Below are 18622 nucleotides of genomic sequence, written 5' to 3'. Positions count from 1 at the left end.
TAATATAAGTCTTAAAGCAGATATCAGTGGAATGTTTTTGTTAATATAAGTCCTAAATAGTCCTATTTTCCGTCAGCAATCACTTACATGAAGTATTTCAGCCTAAACACGAGTCTCTCCGTCACTCTGCTCTGCTGTAACCCGAGGAGAAAATTTTCCTTGTGGGATACAAGTGTTATCCAATGAGGGGAGAGAACGGCATGAAGGGCTGTGTGTGCAGCCAAGGGATGCGCGTGAATGTGGTGACGTAGCACGAGGACCAATTGATGCCTGACAAGGGCGGGGGCTGCTAACTCATGGTGCGTTCAAGGAAACTCGTACTTTGTGTTTTTCCTTCCTGTGAAGTCATACCAGTTCGATCTGGTACAAGTTCACGGGTCGAAAGTTACGAGTGGCCGTTATAGGGAACTTTCACAGACAACAGGACGGTAAAAACACGAGCTACGGGTTACCTGGAACGCTACCAAGTCGTAGTTGTGACTTGAAGCTGTAACTTACGGTTTCAAAAGCCTGCCTTGAACACAGCATTAGCCGAAACGGCCGTGCCGCTGTTATCTGCTTTAAATAGTTATATCTTCCGACAGCAATCACTTACATAGAGTGTTTGGACTGAAACACGGGTCTGTCAGTCCCTCTGCTCTGCTCTGAGCCGAAGAGAAAACATTTATCGTATCCTACAGTTTTTATCCAATGAGGAGAGAGAACGGCATGCAGGGCTGTGTGTGCAGCCAAGGGACGCCGTGAATGTGGTGACGTAGGGACGAGGACTGTTATGGTGCGTTCAAGAAAACTCGTATTTTTCCGACCGTGAAGTGGTACCAGTTCAATCTGGTACGAGTTCACCGGTCGGAAGTTACGAGTGGCCGTTATAGTGACTTTCACCGGTAAAACAGGTCGGAAAAACACGAGTGGGTTGCCTGAAACGCTACAAAGTCGTAAGTTGTGACTTGAAGCTGTAATTTACGATTTCAAAAGCCTGCCTGGAACGCAGCATTAGCGAAAACGACCGGACCACTTACTTCTGCTTTAATTATTGTTGTAAATTACTGTCATTCCACATTTTATCTAATTTGTCTGTGTGAATGTGTAGGATATTTGTACATTAATGTATATGCTATGATTCACACATGAAATTTCAATGTTGTGTTTTTGTGTTGTGATTTTACTTTCCTGATCCTGATGTGTCCATAAGGGACAGTTACATTCACAATGCTGGTAGTACAGTAATAGATTGGGGTTATATTTCATCATTTCACTGTTTACAGAGTTGTGTTTTTTCTGTGATTATCGAATATAATATTTAGCTTAAAAGCAGGAAACCTTGAGTCACCACAACAGGATATACAGTAGATGATTTCACTTGACAACAGCGATGCATGGAGTGATTTTGTGGAAACTTTTGTGATTTATGCTACCGACCGTGTTCGCTCTCCTTCCATTTGCTCTCCCAGTAGCTGTGCCGCTCCTCGACTTAGAGTCTTCATGAGACTCTTGTGTGATTTTTCCACAGCCGTCCAAAGCTCTTCGCCTTTTCCAGCTTCCTCCTGGAGTTTCTGCGCAATAGAAAACATTGTTCTTTTATATTCCCCCTTTAGAGGTGCATTTACTTCCTTCAGACCTATGTTTAGGGGCATAAAAGAAGTTTGACATCCATGTGCTGCCCCACTTTACTGAATCAGTATGCTTTTAGCCTCACACAGCTCCAACAAAAAAGCTTCTTTTTCCAGCTTAAAAGCTGCCAAACTTTTTAGATGTTGAATAAACTTGAGAAACGTTTCGAAGAGGCAACATTTACTTTGTTTGTGCACATTACAGTATGTTCAAGATGTGATGGTCGGTGCATCTTCTCACCTGGAGCAGCTCCACGTGTCCATCCGCCTGCGTCAGGGAGAACAGAGGAGCTTCCTGATGCTGCAGAGCACAGCGCACCCTCCTGGTGATCAAACTCGCCTCCCTCAGGTCTCTGTCAAAGTAACTCCTCTCTGTCACCGCCTGTTGTAGAGCTGGTTTCAAAGCTCCCATCTGCAAATTAACAGACAAACTGGATTAGGATCTTTACTACAGAGTAGTTATACAAGGATTTTAAGGAATATATTTCATATTTGTCCCTTCAAGTTAAAGTATTATAACATAAAGCAGACACGGAGAAACATTAGCATTCATTTAGAGTCGTATCTAAATGAAAAATATATATGGTACGTAGTCATGATTTATGGGACAAATGTTTGAATTTCTGGTATTTTGTTTGGTATTTGCTGTGTATGTATATGTATAATTTGATGCAAGGTCTCTATCGCATGCTCAAAAGACTGGCTCACACTGCAGGTTCCCTCTGTTAACACCGAACTTGGAAAGACCAGCTTCTCTTATTGTGCACCTACAACCTGTAACACTCTGCAGAATCATCTGAAACTTACCTCACTTTTATCAATGGGACAATTTAAAGCCATAAATACATCTAATATCTATGTGCACTGTTGTCTATGACTACTGTAGCTGTGCACGTTTGCGTATGTGTATGTATGCGCATATGTCCGTATATGTATATGTACATACATCTGTGTGTGAGAATGTGTGATGGTATGCATGTCATCTTGTTTCTTGCACATGCATTGTTTTTGTTTCTGTCTCTGCTCTGTGAAGCACTTTGGGCGTATGTCACAGGTCTTTTTAACTGTGCTACATAAATAAAAGTGAACTTCAACTTGAACATCTTATTTTACCTCTAACTGCTCGTGCTTTTAACTATGTTTCAATTTACCCTAGTCACCTTAAATTCTGGTATTCTGTTATGTTTTTGTATGTTTCAAATGTCTTGTCTTCTGTCCTTGTGTGTTTTGTGTTTCATCTTGGCTATATTGTAAATGAGGTTACTCCTCAATATATCTCCGAGTTTAAATAAAGGTTATGAAATGAAATGAAATGATATGTGTAGGTGGAATTTATGTATGTGTTTGTATGCATATATATACAGTATAAATACACATATGATTTAAGGTTTAAAGGTTATGTACCCTTTTTTTTAGATTGATGTTTTTTTTTCTGATAGTGGAAAATGTTGCTGATCAAAATAAACTCAAACTCAAAAATATTCTCTCTTTTTTGGTTTAAAAAATGACTTCACCAGCTATCTGCTAACTTCGCCTGTGTGCTGTTTGATGTTGGGTAATCAGGTTTTTTTAAAGGTTTTTCCACTGAAAACAGTCGACTACAGTAGCTGGAAATAAGGTAAACCATAATGATGATTATTCTCTGTGGATTCAGCAATGCAAGTGTCATTTTAGCCAGAAAATATATAAAACACTGTGTGCATAATATCAGATAATTTGCTGTTTCAGGACCACTATGTGGCGACAATGTTTCATCATATTTTTAACACTGGGTTTAATTGAATTTAAATAATTCATGGTGATAAGTTCAACATTAATTTGCTTGTTGTTGGGAAACTTCATTTTTCCGTGTGTCTGATCGCACCAGCTGGTTTGTTTTTACCTGTTGACTGAGTTCCTTACAGACGTGACTAACACTCGCTGCCTGGTTTGAGAAAGCGATATCACAGGGTTGCACCTCTTCCTTTTCAGAATGAGCTCGTACAGTTTTCAACTCCTGCAGAGCTGCAGCCGCCTCCTTCACTCTGCCCACAACAGCCTGGGAGACACAAACAGAGCCGGTCTCACGTCTGATGACAGCAGCAGAACAAACGGTACAAACTAAAACTCCTTTACTTCCTGTTATTAATATACTATACCTCCCACTCTCGCAGAGCCTTACGAGCCAGAGTTTGACTGGTGGGTTGTTCCCACTGACTCAGCTGCTTTTTCTGCCGCTCTATCCAGCCTTGAAGACGCTGCAACCGCCTCTCTCTGGCTGCACAAGTGTGATGCATCTGTTCAGCTCCATGAATCTAAAGGGCGAAGCCAAACGGTGGCTCAATCATGTGTAGAAACAACAGTCAGAACTGGAAAATTGCATTTTGTCTGGGTCCATTTAGAGAGTTACACAAGGCATACATGGATTTATGTTGATGGTTTGATTAAAGAGTTCCAGAAACAATACAAACCGTCAGCCAACATTTGTGCTGATCGATCAGATTTGAGCTTTAAATGACAATACATAAGCAGAAACTCCAGTTCCACTTCCAGTCGAGTCTTTGACTTGGTTGCATGGAAACTCATCCAGGGTTCGACTATGTGAAACAACTCTTAGCTTTGCAAGTTCAATCTATTTCAATGAGAATATTAGACATGAAAATACATAGAAAGCCACATTGGCTCATGTAAAACTATAGGTTGCTGTGTTTTTAAGATGGTACTGTAGCTGGGACACTGACCTGGCTCTCCAGCCGCCTCTGGACGTCCAGCCACTGGAGTCTCAGGGCACCGAGAGTCTCTGCAAACATCGAACGTTCAGACCGGAGAGACTGGACGTCTGCTCCCTTCGCCTGAGGCCCAGACTGGCACAGGAAGTCGAGGAGGAGCTGCCCGCTGACGATACCTGCCTTTAACTCCTGAAAACAAGAGACATGAAACATAAAGTAGACATTAAAATGAAAATAAAAAGTTTCTAGATGACAATAGAAGAAGAAATTACTTTTAAAATGTGGTATTTGTAATCCACTTCTGCTATGAATGGAGGTTTATACTCACATCTCAGATATTTGACAACTTATTTCCTACAGACTCATGTTTTTCATCAAGTATAATCAGCAAAGAAGTGTAAATATATATATTTGCAATTTTTTTCATCATAGTCCAGGTAATTGTTTTGACATAAACCAATAAAGACAGGGGCAGGAACTCATGGAAATGTTTTTTTTTTGTTTGTTTGTTTGTTTTTTTACGAATGAGTTATTGGAATAAATAAACCTGAATAAAAGTGGTCACTTGAAAATAACCACTTATTAAAGAGAAACTGACAGAGTGAACCATGGAGGTGTCTGTACCTTGTAGTGCTGCAGGACCTCAGTGATCTGAGCAGCATCTTCGGCCTTGAGAAGAGTTTCTTCGTCCTGGCTCAGCCGAGCCTCCAGCTTCTTCAGCCAGTTCTCCAGGTCGGACAGCAGCTCCGTCGGTGGCCATCCATCCAGCAGCCGCTGACAGACACAGGAAAACAGAGAAGATCTTTCATTTCTAACTTTACTGAGCTGTATAAACTAAATAAAATAATTTCCAAACACGATAAACATCAGTTCTGCTACAGTCTAACTTGTGTCCTTGTCCCATTGATCGATCTTTCTGTGGTAGATGTTTTCATCCTCTTCTGTGGTGAGTGAGACATCAAAATGAATCCTCTGCCAACACTAGCTTAATTACACAGAATAGATCTGTTTCCATTCACTGGTGATAAATGGAAAAGAAAAATGAATCCTCCTTTGTACATTTCCTCCCGACCCTAAATCACCCCGAAAATGATTTCAAACAGGGTTGCAGTGAAGGATGCACTCCCTTGACCAGAGGGCATTTCTCAATGCCTAATTATATTTGAGAACCAACAGCACTTCCATGGAGTTGGACCACTGCATGTTAATTCATGAAGAACTGGAAAGTTTTAATGTTCTGAGTTTATGAGGCGTGTGATGGAAGTTTGGAGAAACAGACGCACTGACAGAACCACGGGACTGGAGCGGCGGCGCAGACCTCAGATCATTACGAGTTAAGATAATTTATTTACTTATTACTGCGTATTCAAAACTCATTTTAGTGTTGTTGCTGATGCTTCTCACCTGGTGTAGCTGCTCTTGTATCCGGGGCAGATCTGAGGTCAGCTGGCTCCAGCCGACCTCCAGCTGTGAGATCTGAGCTCTGAGGCCGGGGCAGTCGGCCTCCCTCAGGTGGAGCAGCTGCGTGGCCGCTCTGGACACAGACGCCTTCTGCACCGACGTGGCCTTCACCTCCATGGAGAAGTCCTGAAGCACAGAGTCAGGGTCCGAGGTTAAAAAATGCCAGGACACAGTTTAGTACTGACCGATATGATATGTTACAACAACATACCTAATTTTTAAATTATGTTTCGGCCCTTTTGCACTACTATTATATTGTTTTTAAGTATGTATTGCACTCAAATTATGTAGCACAGTATTTAAGCTATGTCTAGATTGCTCCCTTTGTACTTGTAGTGTATTTTTTATCTATCTATCTATCTATCTATCTATCTATCTATCTATCTATCTATCTATCTATCTATGACCTGATGAATGAATTTTAATTTTAGTCTCAATGTGTGTTTGTTTAATATTGTGATGTTATGTGATATTTAAATTTTCTGTCATTGAAGTTATTATAGGAGATTTCAAAAAGAAGTGACAATGTGTATTTAATAGGCATAAAATAAACAAATACCAGACCAAGGAGGAATGAATAGATTTATCTAGAAGGACTGCTGTTAAAACATAAGTGCATTAAAAGACTACTGGCATTAAAATGAGCAAATAAACTTAAAAAGAAGAAATAATTTGTGAATTAATCAGGTATTCAACAGGCTGATCTTTTGTTGTGCTTAAAGTCTGTAGTTGACAACAACCTTATGTTTTTGTTGTATGTTAAAGGGCAACTATGCAAGTCAGGTCGCTTTTTCTCTGTTTTGCTAACCCTCCTCCCGGCCATGTGCATTGGTTTACAACGAAGCCGGCGAGAAATCAATCCAATTTGAGCGGTAGATAAAGATATATATCATATACGTGTTACGCAGTGTACATTAGTGTAGTCTTATGTCATAAACAAGGTGGTTTTCGGCCAAGAGACGCTAGGTTGAAGGCAGAGAGCCTCCATTCTCCCCCTAACAAGTCATTTAACCATCACAATTACTGAAAAGCTGTTAGACTAAGGTAAAAAAAAAAAGTAGCATAGTTCCTCTTTAAGGTGTTGTATAGATACAAGAGCCTCACCAGCAGCTCCACCAGACTGTTGTGAACACACTGCTGCTTCAGGTCTGAGGTGTTTGCCAGGTCTGACCAAGTCTTCAGGTGTTTGTTGGCACCGACCAGCCAGTTACTGATGGAGGTGAAGTCCGTCTGGAATCTGTGGGGAGGAACGAGGGAGACATAACTCATCCAGTGGAGCAGAACGTACAGTAACACTGCTTCATAGAAAGTCAAGTAACAACCGAGTTTATCGGATTCTAATGAACAAGACTGTAGAGCAGTGTCACGGCAGCACGTCCTCCAGGTTTATTAATAATGAAGATAAGGCACAGTATCAGTATATCTTCATGTTGCACACCTTAACACATTATAGGAGTTGAGACGTTGTGAAATAATAGTTAGTCCTGGACACCTGACAGCTTTGGCCCTGGAATAAAGAAAGACTTTGGCATCCTAATTTTATTTTGTGTCTGTGAAGAATCGCTGAAGTCTCTGTTCCAGACAAAAACATTTCTCAGTCTGCTCGGGCAATAATTAAACCTGCCTGGCCTCCACTCATGGATAATAAAGACATCTAGAGCAGGAGTTGCTCTGTCCCACCTGGCCCGGACGTCCTGGATGTCTCTGCAGCGTTGAATCTCTTGCTCCGTCCGCCTGAAGGCACTCCTCCACCGCAGCTCCAGAGCGCCTCCTGTCTGGCTGACTGAGGCAGCAAAGCTGGACTCTGTCTGCAGCACCGTGCGCTGATCCAAGAGCAGTCCTAAAGCTGCTCTGCTCTCATCCAGCTGGGCCAGTGTTTGCTGTGTGACAGGGGGTAAAAAAAAAAAAAAAGGTGATGTGTTTGTGATGTTTTTATCGACCTACAAGTCAATAACAATCTTTCACACTGACATCTGAGGAGAGCGTGAAGGAAATGTAATGCAGTGCAGAGAATTTGAAGTGTTAGAGAAGATAGAGAGACAAATAAAACAAGACTCAGACAACGGCTGTAACGTAATAAAAAGCAAAAAACACATTATCACCCTGCCTCAGTATCATTGATTTGTGCCATTTGCAACAGGTCCCTTCATCTCTCTGCATAAATCTATGCCAAATCCAATCCATGCACTTTTTATTAATATGAGAAATGAACTAAAAAGTGTAAAAAGAAGTGGTATAAAAGAGAAATCTGCTCTTATATTGTGTCTGGAGGTGACAACAATGACCAGGCCTCTATAATTCTGCCAGCACCTGACAGCTGAACCAAAACACTTAGCAGCCTGATCGTCAGTGTGGCCTTCGAACTGTTCTTTTCATTTGTTCCAGGAAGAAAAACCACACAGAGTCATTCCACACTGAAACTGGCTTCAGGCGTTGTGCCATTTAATTCTGGTATTTGATCTAGTAGGTCCTTTTAATTCAAGAGCCTAACCAGTCAAAACTGACGACACAGATGTTTCTAGTGCTTCTACAATGAGTTTAATAGTTGTTTGTTGTATATACTTTTGTGTATAGTTTTTTTAGGGCACAAATGAGTTCGTCATAGCTGAGACCAGAACAACTACTAAACAGTTTCCAACTCTTTTCTCAGCTGAACAAATGTTCAGATTAAACACATGCAACAGTGTAAACACATACAGTGCAGGCCTGATCTATGACAGCTGTTGAGAGGCATGTGAGGAAATGTAGGAAGACGAAGAAGCAGACTGATGTTTATCAATTTCTGCACCTTTTCTAAAACTAAATCACAGCAGTTTGACAGACAACAAATAAACAAACACAGTCCTGAGACTTGAGTTTTCAGCTTTACCTTGCAGGCATCTAGTCTGCGCTCTATGACCGACTCCTCCTCATCCTCCCCCTCTGGTTCTCCACTGCTGATGAAGGCTTCAGACTCATCCAGCGCTCTGCCCAGCTGACCACAGCTGTCCTCCCAGAGGCTCCACTCCTAACAGAAACCCACACATCTATTCTCAATGCACGACACTTTTCAAAGTACCTTTCACACAAAACTTCTCGTTTATGTGTGTGTGTGTGTGTGTGTGTGTGTGTGTGTGTGTGTGTGTGTGTGTGTGTGTGTGTGGATTTTTATGGCCTTCAGCAAATGTGCTCAACAAACCTGGAGTTTCCTTTGAGAAGCCACTTCCTGCTCCAGAGCCTGTTGCTGCAAAGCTTTGGCCCTGACTTCCAGCTGCAAGCGCTCGTCCTCCTGACACCGGAGAACTTCTGGCTCGTGTTGGAAAAGATGCTGCACAAACGCCAACTGAGACCCAAGGACCTGAAGGAGCCTCTGGATCACCGAGAGACCAGATTTATGACAGAAGTGAAGTGAAGTAATTGTGTGGAAGAGTGGAATGAGGCACAATATCTTGTTAAATCTTATCATTGGTTATTTGAGGTCGTTTCAGGACTGCGTGTCTCTTTGAAAACCATCAAGAGAGTGAAGCTCTGTGAGATACCTTGTGTCTGCAGAGAGCGGCTTGAAGCTGGCTGCGGTTGTGAACCTGGCTCGTCTGCCTCTCCTTTGTGCCTTCTTCTCCCACTTCCAGGAGGCGAGTTATCCCCTGAAGCAAAGAGCGGGAGTCTTGCTGCAGCTTGGCTTTTTCCCCCGGACTCTCTCTCACATGTCGGCCCAGGACGCACTGCTGAGAGACACAGAGAATAACATTAACTCTGGAGACACAGATCCTCAGCCAGGCTTCCGATCCAACTATAAATGAGTCGAACATTGATTGTTGGAGCCGTTATTACGTTCATGTTTATTTATGTTTTTGATTTGTTGATCAGAAGCACACAGTTTTTTGACTGTGCTGTGTCAGTATTGGTTAATATTGGAAATTTTGTTTACTAGTAAGAATTTTTGGATTTTGTTTGATTTCAACAATAGAAAGTAACAACAATAAATGAAGAGTTCATTTGCAAAAGCAGATAACTCCGAGATGAGACATAAAAAAAAACAGATCTCAAAACAGTATCTCAAAAAAATAAAGCTGTATTGAAAACAACACTATGCAAAGAATAATTCAAAAGCATCAGCTCATTTTTTTTCAAAATGGTGTTTATCTGCTTTTGCAAATGAACTCTTCAAATATTGGTGTAACTTCGTTTGGACACTCTCTTTATTTTGCCAAGCACACTTCATCAAACCATCATTGATCAACCACTGTGATTGCTTCTTTTGAAAAGAGAAGGGTCACTACATTGATATTGATATAAATTGATATTAAACTGTGTAGAAGTAGAATAAAATGCTGCATAATGGTCTAGAAGTTTTTGTTGATCAATAATTACAGCTCACATCAGAATATTGTTGCCATTTTCATCCTTCTGTATCATCAGTAAAATAATGTCTGATATAGTGTAGGAGTCACAATTCAGTTCAATTCAATTCAATTAAAAAAACAAAACATGATGGACAATTGCAAGGCACATGTCAAAACACTAGGTATCATCAGTGCACTAATAAGATACGAAGACAGTGCAGAATATGAAGATTATAAAAAAGACGAGACTATAGGATGAGCTAGTAATGGTCTGTAAAGCTTTTATAATTAAAAGATAGTATACATGAGAATATAAACGTGTAAACATGTATAATGGACACTGGTACAAAGCTGTGTAGTGGTGGTTACCTCCAGACTAGGAGCGTCCTTCAGGCTTGGGAAGGTCTCACTCTGACCTGGTTCAAACTCGTCTAGATAACACAGCTGGTTGATGGGCTCCTATGTGAGAAAAGGTGAAACGTGTTGCTTCAGACTGGTGAGAAAGTATTCAGACCCCTGACTTGACTTTACATTTTTACACATCTTAAAGCCAAAATGTAATTTTTTCATGTAACAAATGTAATGTGGTTCAATCAGACTCAGTTTCTAACCTGATTGACTGGTTGATGGTCTCTGGGAGCCAGATGTTGTGTGAGCTGCTTGTTGGACGAAGTGAAGAGCAGCTGGACGGAGCAGAGACAGTCCTGAAGGCAGCTCAGGCAGCGGAAAGCGTCTGGCTGCTCTTTGGAAAGTTCAGACCTGGTCTGTGACTCCACTTTATTCAACATCTCGACCAGAGTCACCAGCTCCCTGGATACACACTGCACAGGGATGAAGAGAAAGTCAGTGGCTCACTGCACGTCCTTTTAAAGGGATAGTTCAACATTTTGGCAAATTGGCCCATTGCCATAATCTCTATAGTTTTAGGAGTAGGTTTATTACCTTTAATTGTTGGTGCAAGCTATTTTTAGAACGGCGGAGCAGAGCCGCAAGCTGCTCAGAGCTACGCTATGGAGGCTCATGGGATTTCTTGGTTTCCCTCGTCAAACTCATCAATTACACAATCCAACAACTCCAAAACGCTCTGGTGGACAAGTTGTGACCTGCACATTCACCACGCTATGAGATAATAACAGAACGTTACCAGACAGAGTTGTTTTAGAGGTAAATGCAGAGACTGCTTGCTGAAAAACTGCCTCGAACGGGAACGCAATCCACTGGTTTTGCATGAATTTACCTCGAAAACAACTCCGTCTCGTAATGTTCCGTTGTTATCTCATAGCGCGGTGAATGTGCAGGACACAACTTGTCCACCAGAGCGTTTTGGAGTTGTTGGATTGTGTATTTGCTGAGTTTGATGAGGAAAACCAAGAAATCCCATGAGCCTCCGTAGTGTAGCTCTGAACAGATCACGGCTCTGCCCCACCGTTCTAAAAATAGCTTGCACCGACAATTAAAGGTAACGAACCTACTGCTAAGACTATAGGGATTATGGCAAAGGGCCAATTTGCCAAAATGTTGAACCATCCCTTTAAGATCATATCACAGTAACAGTATATTTATATATTTAATTAGACAATATATCCTATATATGTGTTTTACCTCCTGCTGCAGGAGGCTCAGCTGAGGGTCATCTTCACCAGCGCCACCAGGAGTCAACAGGAGGTCGGTCCATGAGTCCAGACAGAGGAGAACTCTCCGAGCAGCTTCATACAACTCCTCCTTCACACCTGGATGAGAAGTGTCTGCAGAATTCACCTGGGGAAAAAACAAACACAAGATAATCACTACTGTATCACTCAGTGCAGGATTTTTATGTTTTACGTTATGTTTTTTTTTTTAAAGAAAGGTTTATTGATCATATGATCTTAGTTTAATGTTGGATCTTGCTTCCCATCCATACAGTATGATTTAATATTTCTGGTTTAGTGTGTGTTATACTTAGGTCCACATATTTTAACATCTTAGTTCTAAACTTGAAAGCATTTGTTTTGATATAAACCTTTTGTTTAGCTTGTTAAACCACACACATCCTTGTGAGTTGGCATAATGTATAAGAGTCAACAACTTCTTTTTATTTCCACCTCTGTTCCCAGGGCACGTACCATTTGTCTCAGCATGGTGATGGACTCGTGCATCCTCTGGAGAACGGCAGAAACTGAACCAGTTGATATTGACTCCTTTTCTGGAACCTAAAACAAAGCCAGGTAAAGTAATTTTAAGTTTCACGGTTGGTGAATGGAAGAGGGAAAGAGTGGGAGAAGTGGATGAGGAGGCAAGGGGAGAATAACTAGACAGGGAACAATGAGTTAAAATTAGAGCTGCATTCATTCATTTTTATTTCAAGACATTTTTTAACATCAGACACATTGGAATCACAACGATAATGATATCTTTGTGAGAGCACTAAAAAACATCTAATTTTTTAAGGGCTATTGGTGCTTCTTATTTTTTTTTTATCAGATGTTGCCCAGGTAACAGATGTGATGGATAATCCTGTTTTCATCTCATCCTCTCCTCTGCATAATGTCTCTTCTTCCATCACGCATCTATTTTTAAAAATCTGAACCAACATGTCTTGAAAATCCCAATGATCGGAAACCTTCTGTTTTCTTACCTTTTCTCCTGTTCCTCCATCTTCAGTTTGATGCTCCTGCTGAACTTTTTTCAAGGTGGTGAGTTTTTGAGCGATCTGGGTATAAAGTCGGCTCCACCTTTGCTGCTCCTTCTCATCTCCGTCGCGGTGTCTTTCCCCGTCTCTCTCCTCCTCCTCCTCCTCCACCTCCTCCTCCGTGAACACCGAGTCTCTCCTCGGCGTGAATGGAGCTGTGGGTCTGGCAGGAATCAGTCTTGTGTCTTCGACCGCAGCTGCTGCTGCAGCCTGCGGAGACTTCGCAGCAGCCGGAACGACACCGGCAGAGATCAGCGACTCTGCTGCTCTCGACGAACCGCCAACACCAGCTTTAGAGTCCGTCGTTATGAATCCAGTTTCCACATTTTTAGATCCAGAGTTGTTGGTATCGTAACCCGGCTTCACAGATAAAAGCCCCGACTCAGCAGCTCCAGAGCTCGTCTCCACTTCAGAAGGAAACTGAAAGACAAATGAATCTTTCCTCTAACTACTCTGATCACAAACTAACTACACTGAGTGTCAAAAAAAACATATAGAGAACAGATTCCTTCAAAACTAAAACATAACTCACCTTTACCTTTGACAGCGGCTCCATTTCAGCAAAATCCTCTGAGATGAGTGGCTCGTCTGGGTCCTATTATGTGTGTTTCGTATGAATACATAAACGCAGATGAAATCCATGCACAGACAGACACACAAACACACACATGAAGAGGAAAGGAAAGGTTCCTGAGGAGCAACACATTTCAAGCAGCTGCATCTGACAGTGTCGGAGTGGATTTATCATTGAAGAGGACTGAGCCTGTCTCACACAGCTTCATATCAACATGCAAAACCTGCTCCAGGCCTCAGCACCGCAGGAAGAGAAAGAAATAAAAGGAGGAAAAATACAGGAAGAGGGGTCCCAAGAAATTCTGAGTTTCATTCCAAAATATGTAGAATAACTAGTAATAGTATTTTTTCATTTTAAATAACTTTTCACTCTGTTCTTTGTGACATTTTGGAAGGAAACCCACAGAAAGAGGCACCCAGAAACATGCGTTCCCAAGCTGTAATTATGTTTCAGATTTACCTCTGGTATACTGCATGTTAGTGTGTCAGAGGACGACGAGTGAGAGCTCTCGTCATCCTCCTCCTCCTCTTCCTCTGAATTAGACACTTCAAAAGCCTCCTGCTATTAGTGATAAGGGTGAATGATATGATCAAAAATGGGATTTAAATGATAATGGAATAATTAAGTGGCTTCTTTTTTTCATAGTGTCATTTTAAAGTGATATCAGTGAAGCATTGTTATTCAGCATACACGGCCCCATGACTCCAATAACAGTCATCCACTCATTATTGCTTTATTTACATATTCTACACTATAATATAGTGAGAGAAGGGCATTGGACATTTGTGAGGGAATAATGAAGTCTAATAGAGGACTGTATATACATTTAGCAATTATTAATTTGCTTAAATTTGCTTATTTTTTAAGGGAGAATAGCTTCTATGGAAAAAAACTATTTCTTTCATTGCTATAGAGTCTTTAACTCATTTAAATGTGATCCAAAATATGAGCTAACAGCTAAATTGAGTCACGATTAGTTAAGATTCAGTCTGAACTGCATCATAATTGCAGTATAAATAATTAAAGAAGAATTAAGAATAATAATTTCTCAACAAACAAACTAAGATTCAAAGGTTTTGGTTGATCCTGCCTCACAGCCCAGTATGATGAACACATTCAGGGTTTGTTTTTGCTGATGGGTCTGTACCAGGCAGGTTCAACCAGTTCCACAGAGCACAGGGTTTTTATTAGGTGGTCGCCTCCTGTGCTCTACTGTACATAAAGCTGCAGGTTATAGTGAATTGGTTTAATCCAAAGCTGGTGGCAAGTTAAAATCAAACATGACATTAGTGGCGTTTGATTAATATTCTGCTTCATTATGACGATGGTTATTATTATTATTATTATTATAAGGATAATTATTATTACCTGGACTAAGTGTCTTCTGTATAGTGGCTGTATCTCTTCAGGAACACTGGAGACTGTGGGGACGCTGAGATCCTTCATGGTTTCTTCCTCCAGCTTGATTTTGCTCTGTGTTGATCAAACAGACAAGAGAAGCAGAAAGACATTTACAAGTGATAAATAAAGTTGTACTGTTGAATATCATTGTGGTTCTTTCGGCTGCTGTGAACACTGGTTATAACAACAAAAGATGAAATCATCCATGAGAAATATAAGATTTTATAGGGAAACAAACCTAGCAATACACTTGAAATATTAGTTATCTAGAATCCAGAATCAAATTATAATTTCTGTCTGTACTGCAGTGTTGTTCTGGTTTATACCTCCAGCAGTGAGGTTTGTTCCTGGGTGAGTCGCTCCACCTCCTCCAGCGGCTGCAGCAGCTGTTTGGCTCTAGAGAAGACCAGCAGACTCTCCTCCGCTCCCTGTGGGAGGTCAAGCTCCTCTTTGCATCTCTCCATGTCGTCCAGTGTCCTCTGCATCGACTGCACGTTGGCCAGGATCACCTGCAGGGAAGAAAACAGGAGGGAGTGAGAGTGACTAAAGATCAGCAGAGGATTTTACAACACTCTTGACAAGTCATTAAGAAAATATATTACAAACTCCAACAAAAATCTAAACTAGTACTGTTACAGTTTTGTTTCTCTTAAACACAGCAAGAAATGACGAGTTTGCTTTCTCATATAAATAATTTTCTTTCACAGTCGAGTAAATCAATTAATTTAAAATTTTCTTTTCAGCTGTAATGTTTCTGTTTTATTTTGTGAAACTGTAGCAGGGACTTCGTTTTTAACAAATGTAGAGAAAGCAGCAACAGAACACTTTTATCTTCTAAGTGTCCAACTTAAATAGCAAATAAATGATGAATATTTTTACTATTATACTTCACCACTGTTTGCATTTTCTCTGTGTGTCTTAGATGAAGTGACAAAATAAGGATTACAACAGCGCAGCTTCACCTGTCGGTTGTTTAGATGCTCCGTCAGAGGGATGTTGGTGTCGTCCATGCAGGATAAAATTGTTCTGATCTTCGGGACGTTCTTCTCCATCGTCTTCAGCTCATCTTCCATCGCCTCCACCACCTGAGGAGAAGATTTTTGAGAGATCTGACTTGTATTTGTATTTTACATGCAGCTTAAGAGCCCTCTTTTCTTTATTATAATCTATGTAAAATATGTATTTAACTAGCTTTGTGGAGCATTTACAGTAGAATGCAGCAACAACATCCTGATTCCTGCTGAGTAATGACAAACTAAATCGCAAGACATGGCCATAACATCCCAAAATTACACTAATTCATCCAGGTTGGCATTCATTTTTAACAGTAATTTGTATAAATATGTTACCGCAGCAGCCTGCTGGAGTTGTTGCAGTGGCTCCAGGAGGCTGCGTTGCATTTTGAGGACTTGTTGGTCGTTCTGGTCCAGCTGCGCCTCCTGCTTCCTGATGTTACATATGGCAGAGATCTCAGCCAGCACCGACCTGAAGCCGTGCAGGGTGTCCCTGATCCTCTCAGAGTCGTCCAGCACCAGCTGCAGGAGTAATTAAAAAATGAAATTCATCATGGCTAAACAGATGGAGCAGGAAACATTGATCAATGAATATATACATGTATCTCAATAAATATGCAGAATGGGAACAAGTGTGCAGAACAATCCTGAAACAATGATTCAAGAAAGATGTGTGTAAAAACAATACATAGATATATGGAAAACACGTTCTTTAGGGTAAATAAAATATACATCACACATAACAGGATGACATATAAGATATCAAAGGTGGTGAAAAGCTTCAGAAGTTTGTTTCTCACTGACCTGCAGAGAGTTTGCGTGATTCTGGAGACTTCTGGCTGTTGTGAACGAACAGGGAGTGTTAAGCCACGACTGGGCCTCGTCCATCCAGCAGGCGGCGCTGTCTAAAATGTCCTTTAACTCCTGCAGACAGACGGGGATCTGACGAGAGAAACAGGATAAATACTGTATAAGGAAGCAAAAACACATTTCTCTTGGAGCATATATTTATATTCTCAGAGGCCACGTTTCACATTGAAGCTGCCTGTCTGATTCTGTCTTGATGCTTTCTATTTCTATCTCTATCTAATATCGTAAGCGCCTGACCTTGCTGAGGAAGGCGGTGCGCTGCTCGGCCAGCTGCGACGCGTTCTGGTGGAGCTGCAGTGGCTGTGTGAGCTGGTCCATTAGGAGGTGAGCTTGGTCCGGTTGCTCCTCCGCAAGATCCTGCACCTCGCTCTCCAGGAGCATCAAGCGGCTGTGCCATGTGTCCAGCTCGTCCCACACACGCTGGAGGACAGAAGACGACACAGGATGTTAACTCTCTAAGATGATACAGTGTGATGGGATCCATGCATGGCATTTATGCAATTGTGTCTATTAGCTCTCTGTCAGTTTCAATTGTTTCAAATAAAAAAACAATTTGGATACAGTGTGATGTAAAAAGTCAAATTACTAAATCTAAATTAACTATATTTCACTGAACACACCTTGAGGACTTTCTTAGCATCACTGACTGTCGGACATTTCTGCTCCAGTGATGCGTTCACTCTTTTTAGGGCAGTACAAAGCTCCACCACTCGAGCAGCGAGCTCCTGAGCCGGGCCGCTCATCTCCGTGAGCTGTGAAACACACACATATTCACACACAGTCACAAAAAAGACAAGAGGTTTTGGTGGTAGATAATGTGTACTGTATGTCACTGTGTGCCTTTATACCTTCTCCTCTGCTCTCCGCAGGGACAGCTGAACCTCTTGTAACCGTTTCCTGATATCGACGGGAATCTCCTCATAGCGGCTCTGCATAGCGTCCATGATGGAGTTGAGTTTTGACCTCTGGGAGGACAGATCCTTTCTGAGCTCCTGTCGGCGTGGAAATGTGTAAGAGGAGATCAGAGAAACATTACAGACCACCAGATAGGGGGGGCTGGGAGGTTCAAAAGTTTAGCTTCCACTTATTTGATTAACTTATTTTCCTATTAAAGGCACAGGCAGCTCCTCATGAGTTTAATATGCTCTATCTTTGAAGGAAATGGCGGTGGTGCACGTCACAGATAAGACAGTTTAGACTGACGACCACTTGAAAAGACCACTGTGATCTAACATGTAACAACAAAAACATCTAAGAACAGTTTGGTTTCTCACTGGGCTCAGGATCACTTTTTCTACCCTTACCCTTATTTAATATAAAGGTACACTATACTAAGTCAAAGTTTCATCATTGCATCACAGATAAATAACCAAACATTTATTTCTGAGACAGACTGTGTTATTTTTTCCACATATACAACATCTTTTGCTTTCCAAAATCTTCGACAAAATCTCTAATTTAGCTGTAACGCTGCACACAACTGGAACAAACTACCAGCAGAACTGAAATCAGCCCCAACTAAAAACATTTCTCTTTTCATGTGCTTACTGTATGGCTGAGCTCTTTTTAAGAACTTTAAATTTTATCTATTTTCTTTTCTCTCTCTATTTAAAAAAAAAGTTTGTTTTTAGGCTGTTCTTTTTAAATGTTTTGTCTTTATGTAAAGCACATCAAGTTGCCTTGGTATGAAATGCGCTATATAAATAAAGATGCCTTGCCTAATTTCCAGTTTCATGAAGCGTCATAAATAGGACTGACCTGTCGTTTGCTGCGATCCGAACAGGCCTCCAGCGTGGGGAGCATGGCGATCATGTGTTTCTCCACTTCTCCGATCTCCTCCTGGACTTGCTGTCTCTCTTTCTCCTCTGCCTGGACTGCAGCCACCACCTGCAGGTTCCTCTCTTTCAGGCTGTGGGGAGAAACAGGAGAACAGTATCTTCTCAGCATCTCCGACACAAATGAATCATCACTTTTAAAGGGATAGTTCACTCA

The 18622-nt window shown here is 41.3% G+C and overlaps 1 protein-coding gene across 1 annotated transcript in view; it reads right to left on the bottom strand.

Moving 5' to 3' along the window:
• The window catches only part of syne2a (spectrin repeat containing, nuclear envelope 2a), a 95017-nt gene that overhangs the window by 32788 nt on the left and 43607 nt on the right, over positions 1-18622 (bottom strand). The window contains 28 exon segments of the mRNA XM_085771102.1: positions 1420-1553; positions 1852-2022; positions 3493-3648; positions 3749-3904; positions 4331-4507; positions 4943-5092; positions 5723-5905; positions 6884-7016; positions 7460-7659; positions 8649-8786; positions 8958-9128; positions 9298-9483; positions 10471-10560; positions 10713-10922; positions 11704-11859; positions 12207-12293; positions 12719-13192; positions 13305-13367; positions 13806-13907; positions 14715-14819; positions 15074-15256; positions 15710-15832; positions 16097-16282; positions 16565-16702; positions 16868-17050; positions 17251-17382; positions 17479-17622; positions 18389-18539. Coding sequence (XP_085627228.1) covers positions 1420-1553; positions 1852-2022; positions 3493-3648; positions 3749-3904; positions 4331-4507; positions 4943-5092; positions 5723-5905; positions 6884-7016; positions 7460-7659; positions 8649-8786; positions 8958-9128; positions 9298-9483; positions 10471-10560; positions 10713-10922; positions 11704-11859; positions 12207-12293; positions 12719-13192; positions 13305-13367; positions 13806-13907; positions 14715-14819; positions 15074-15256; positions 15710-15832; positions 16097-16282; positions 16565-16702; positions 16868-17050; positions 17251-17382; positions 17479-17622; positions 18389-18539 — 4482 coding nt within the window.

Source organism: Trachurus japonicus, chromosome 24, assembly GCF_045865225.1.
Source record: "Trachurus japonicus isolate A0001 chromosome 24, Traja_1.0".
NCBI classification, from domain to species: Eukaryota; Metazoa; Chordata; class Actinopteri; order Carangiformes; family Carangidae; genus Trachurus; species Trachurus japonicus.
This window is presented reverse-complemented; position numbering and strand designations above follow the sequence as displayed.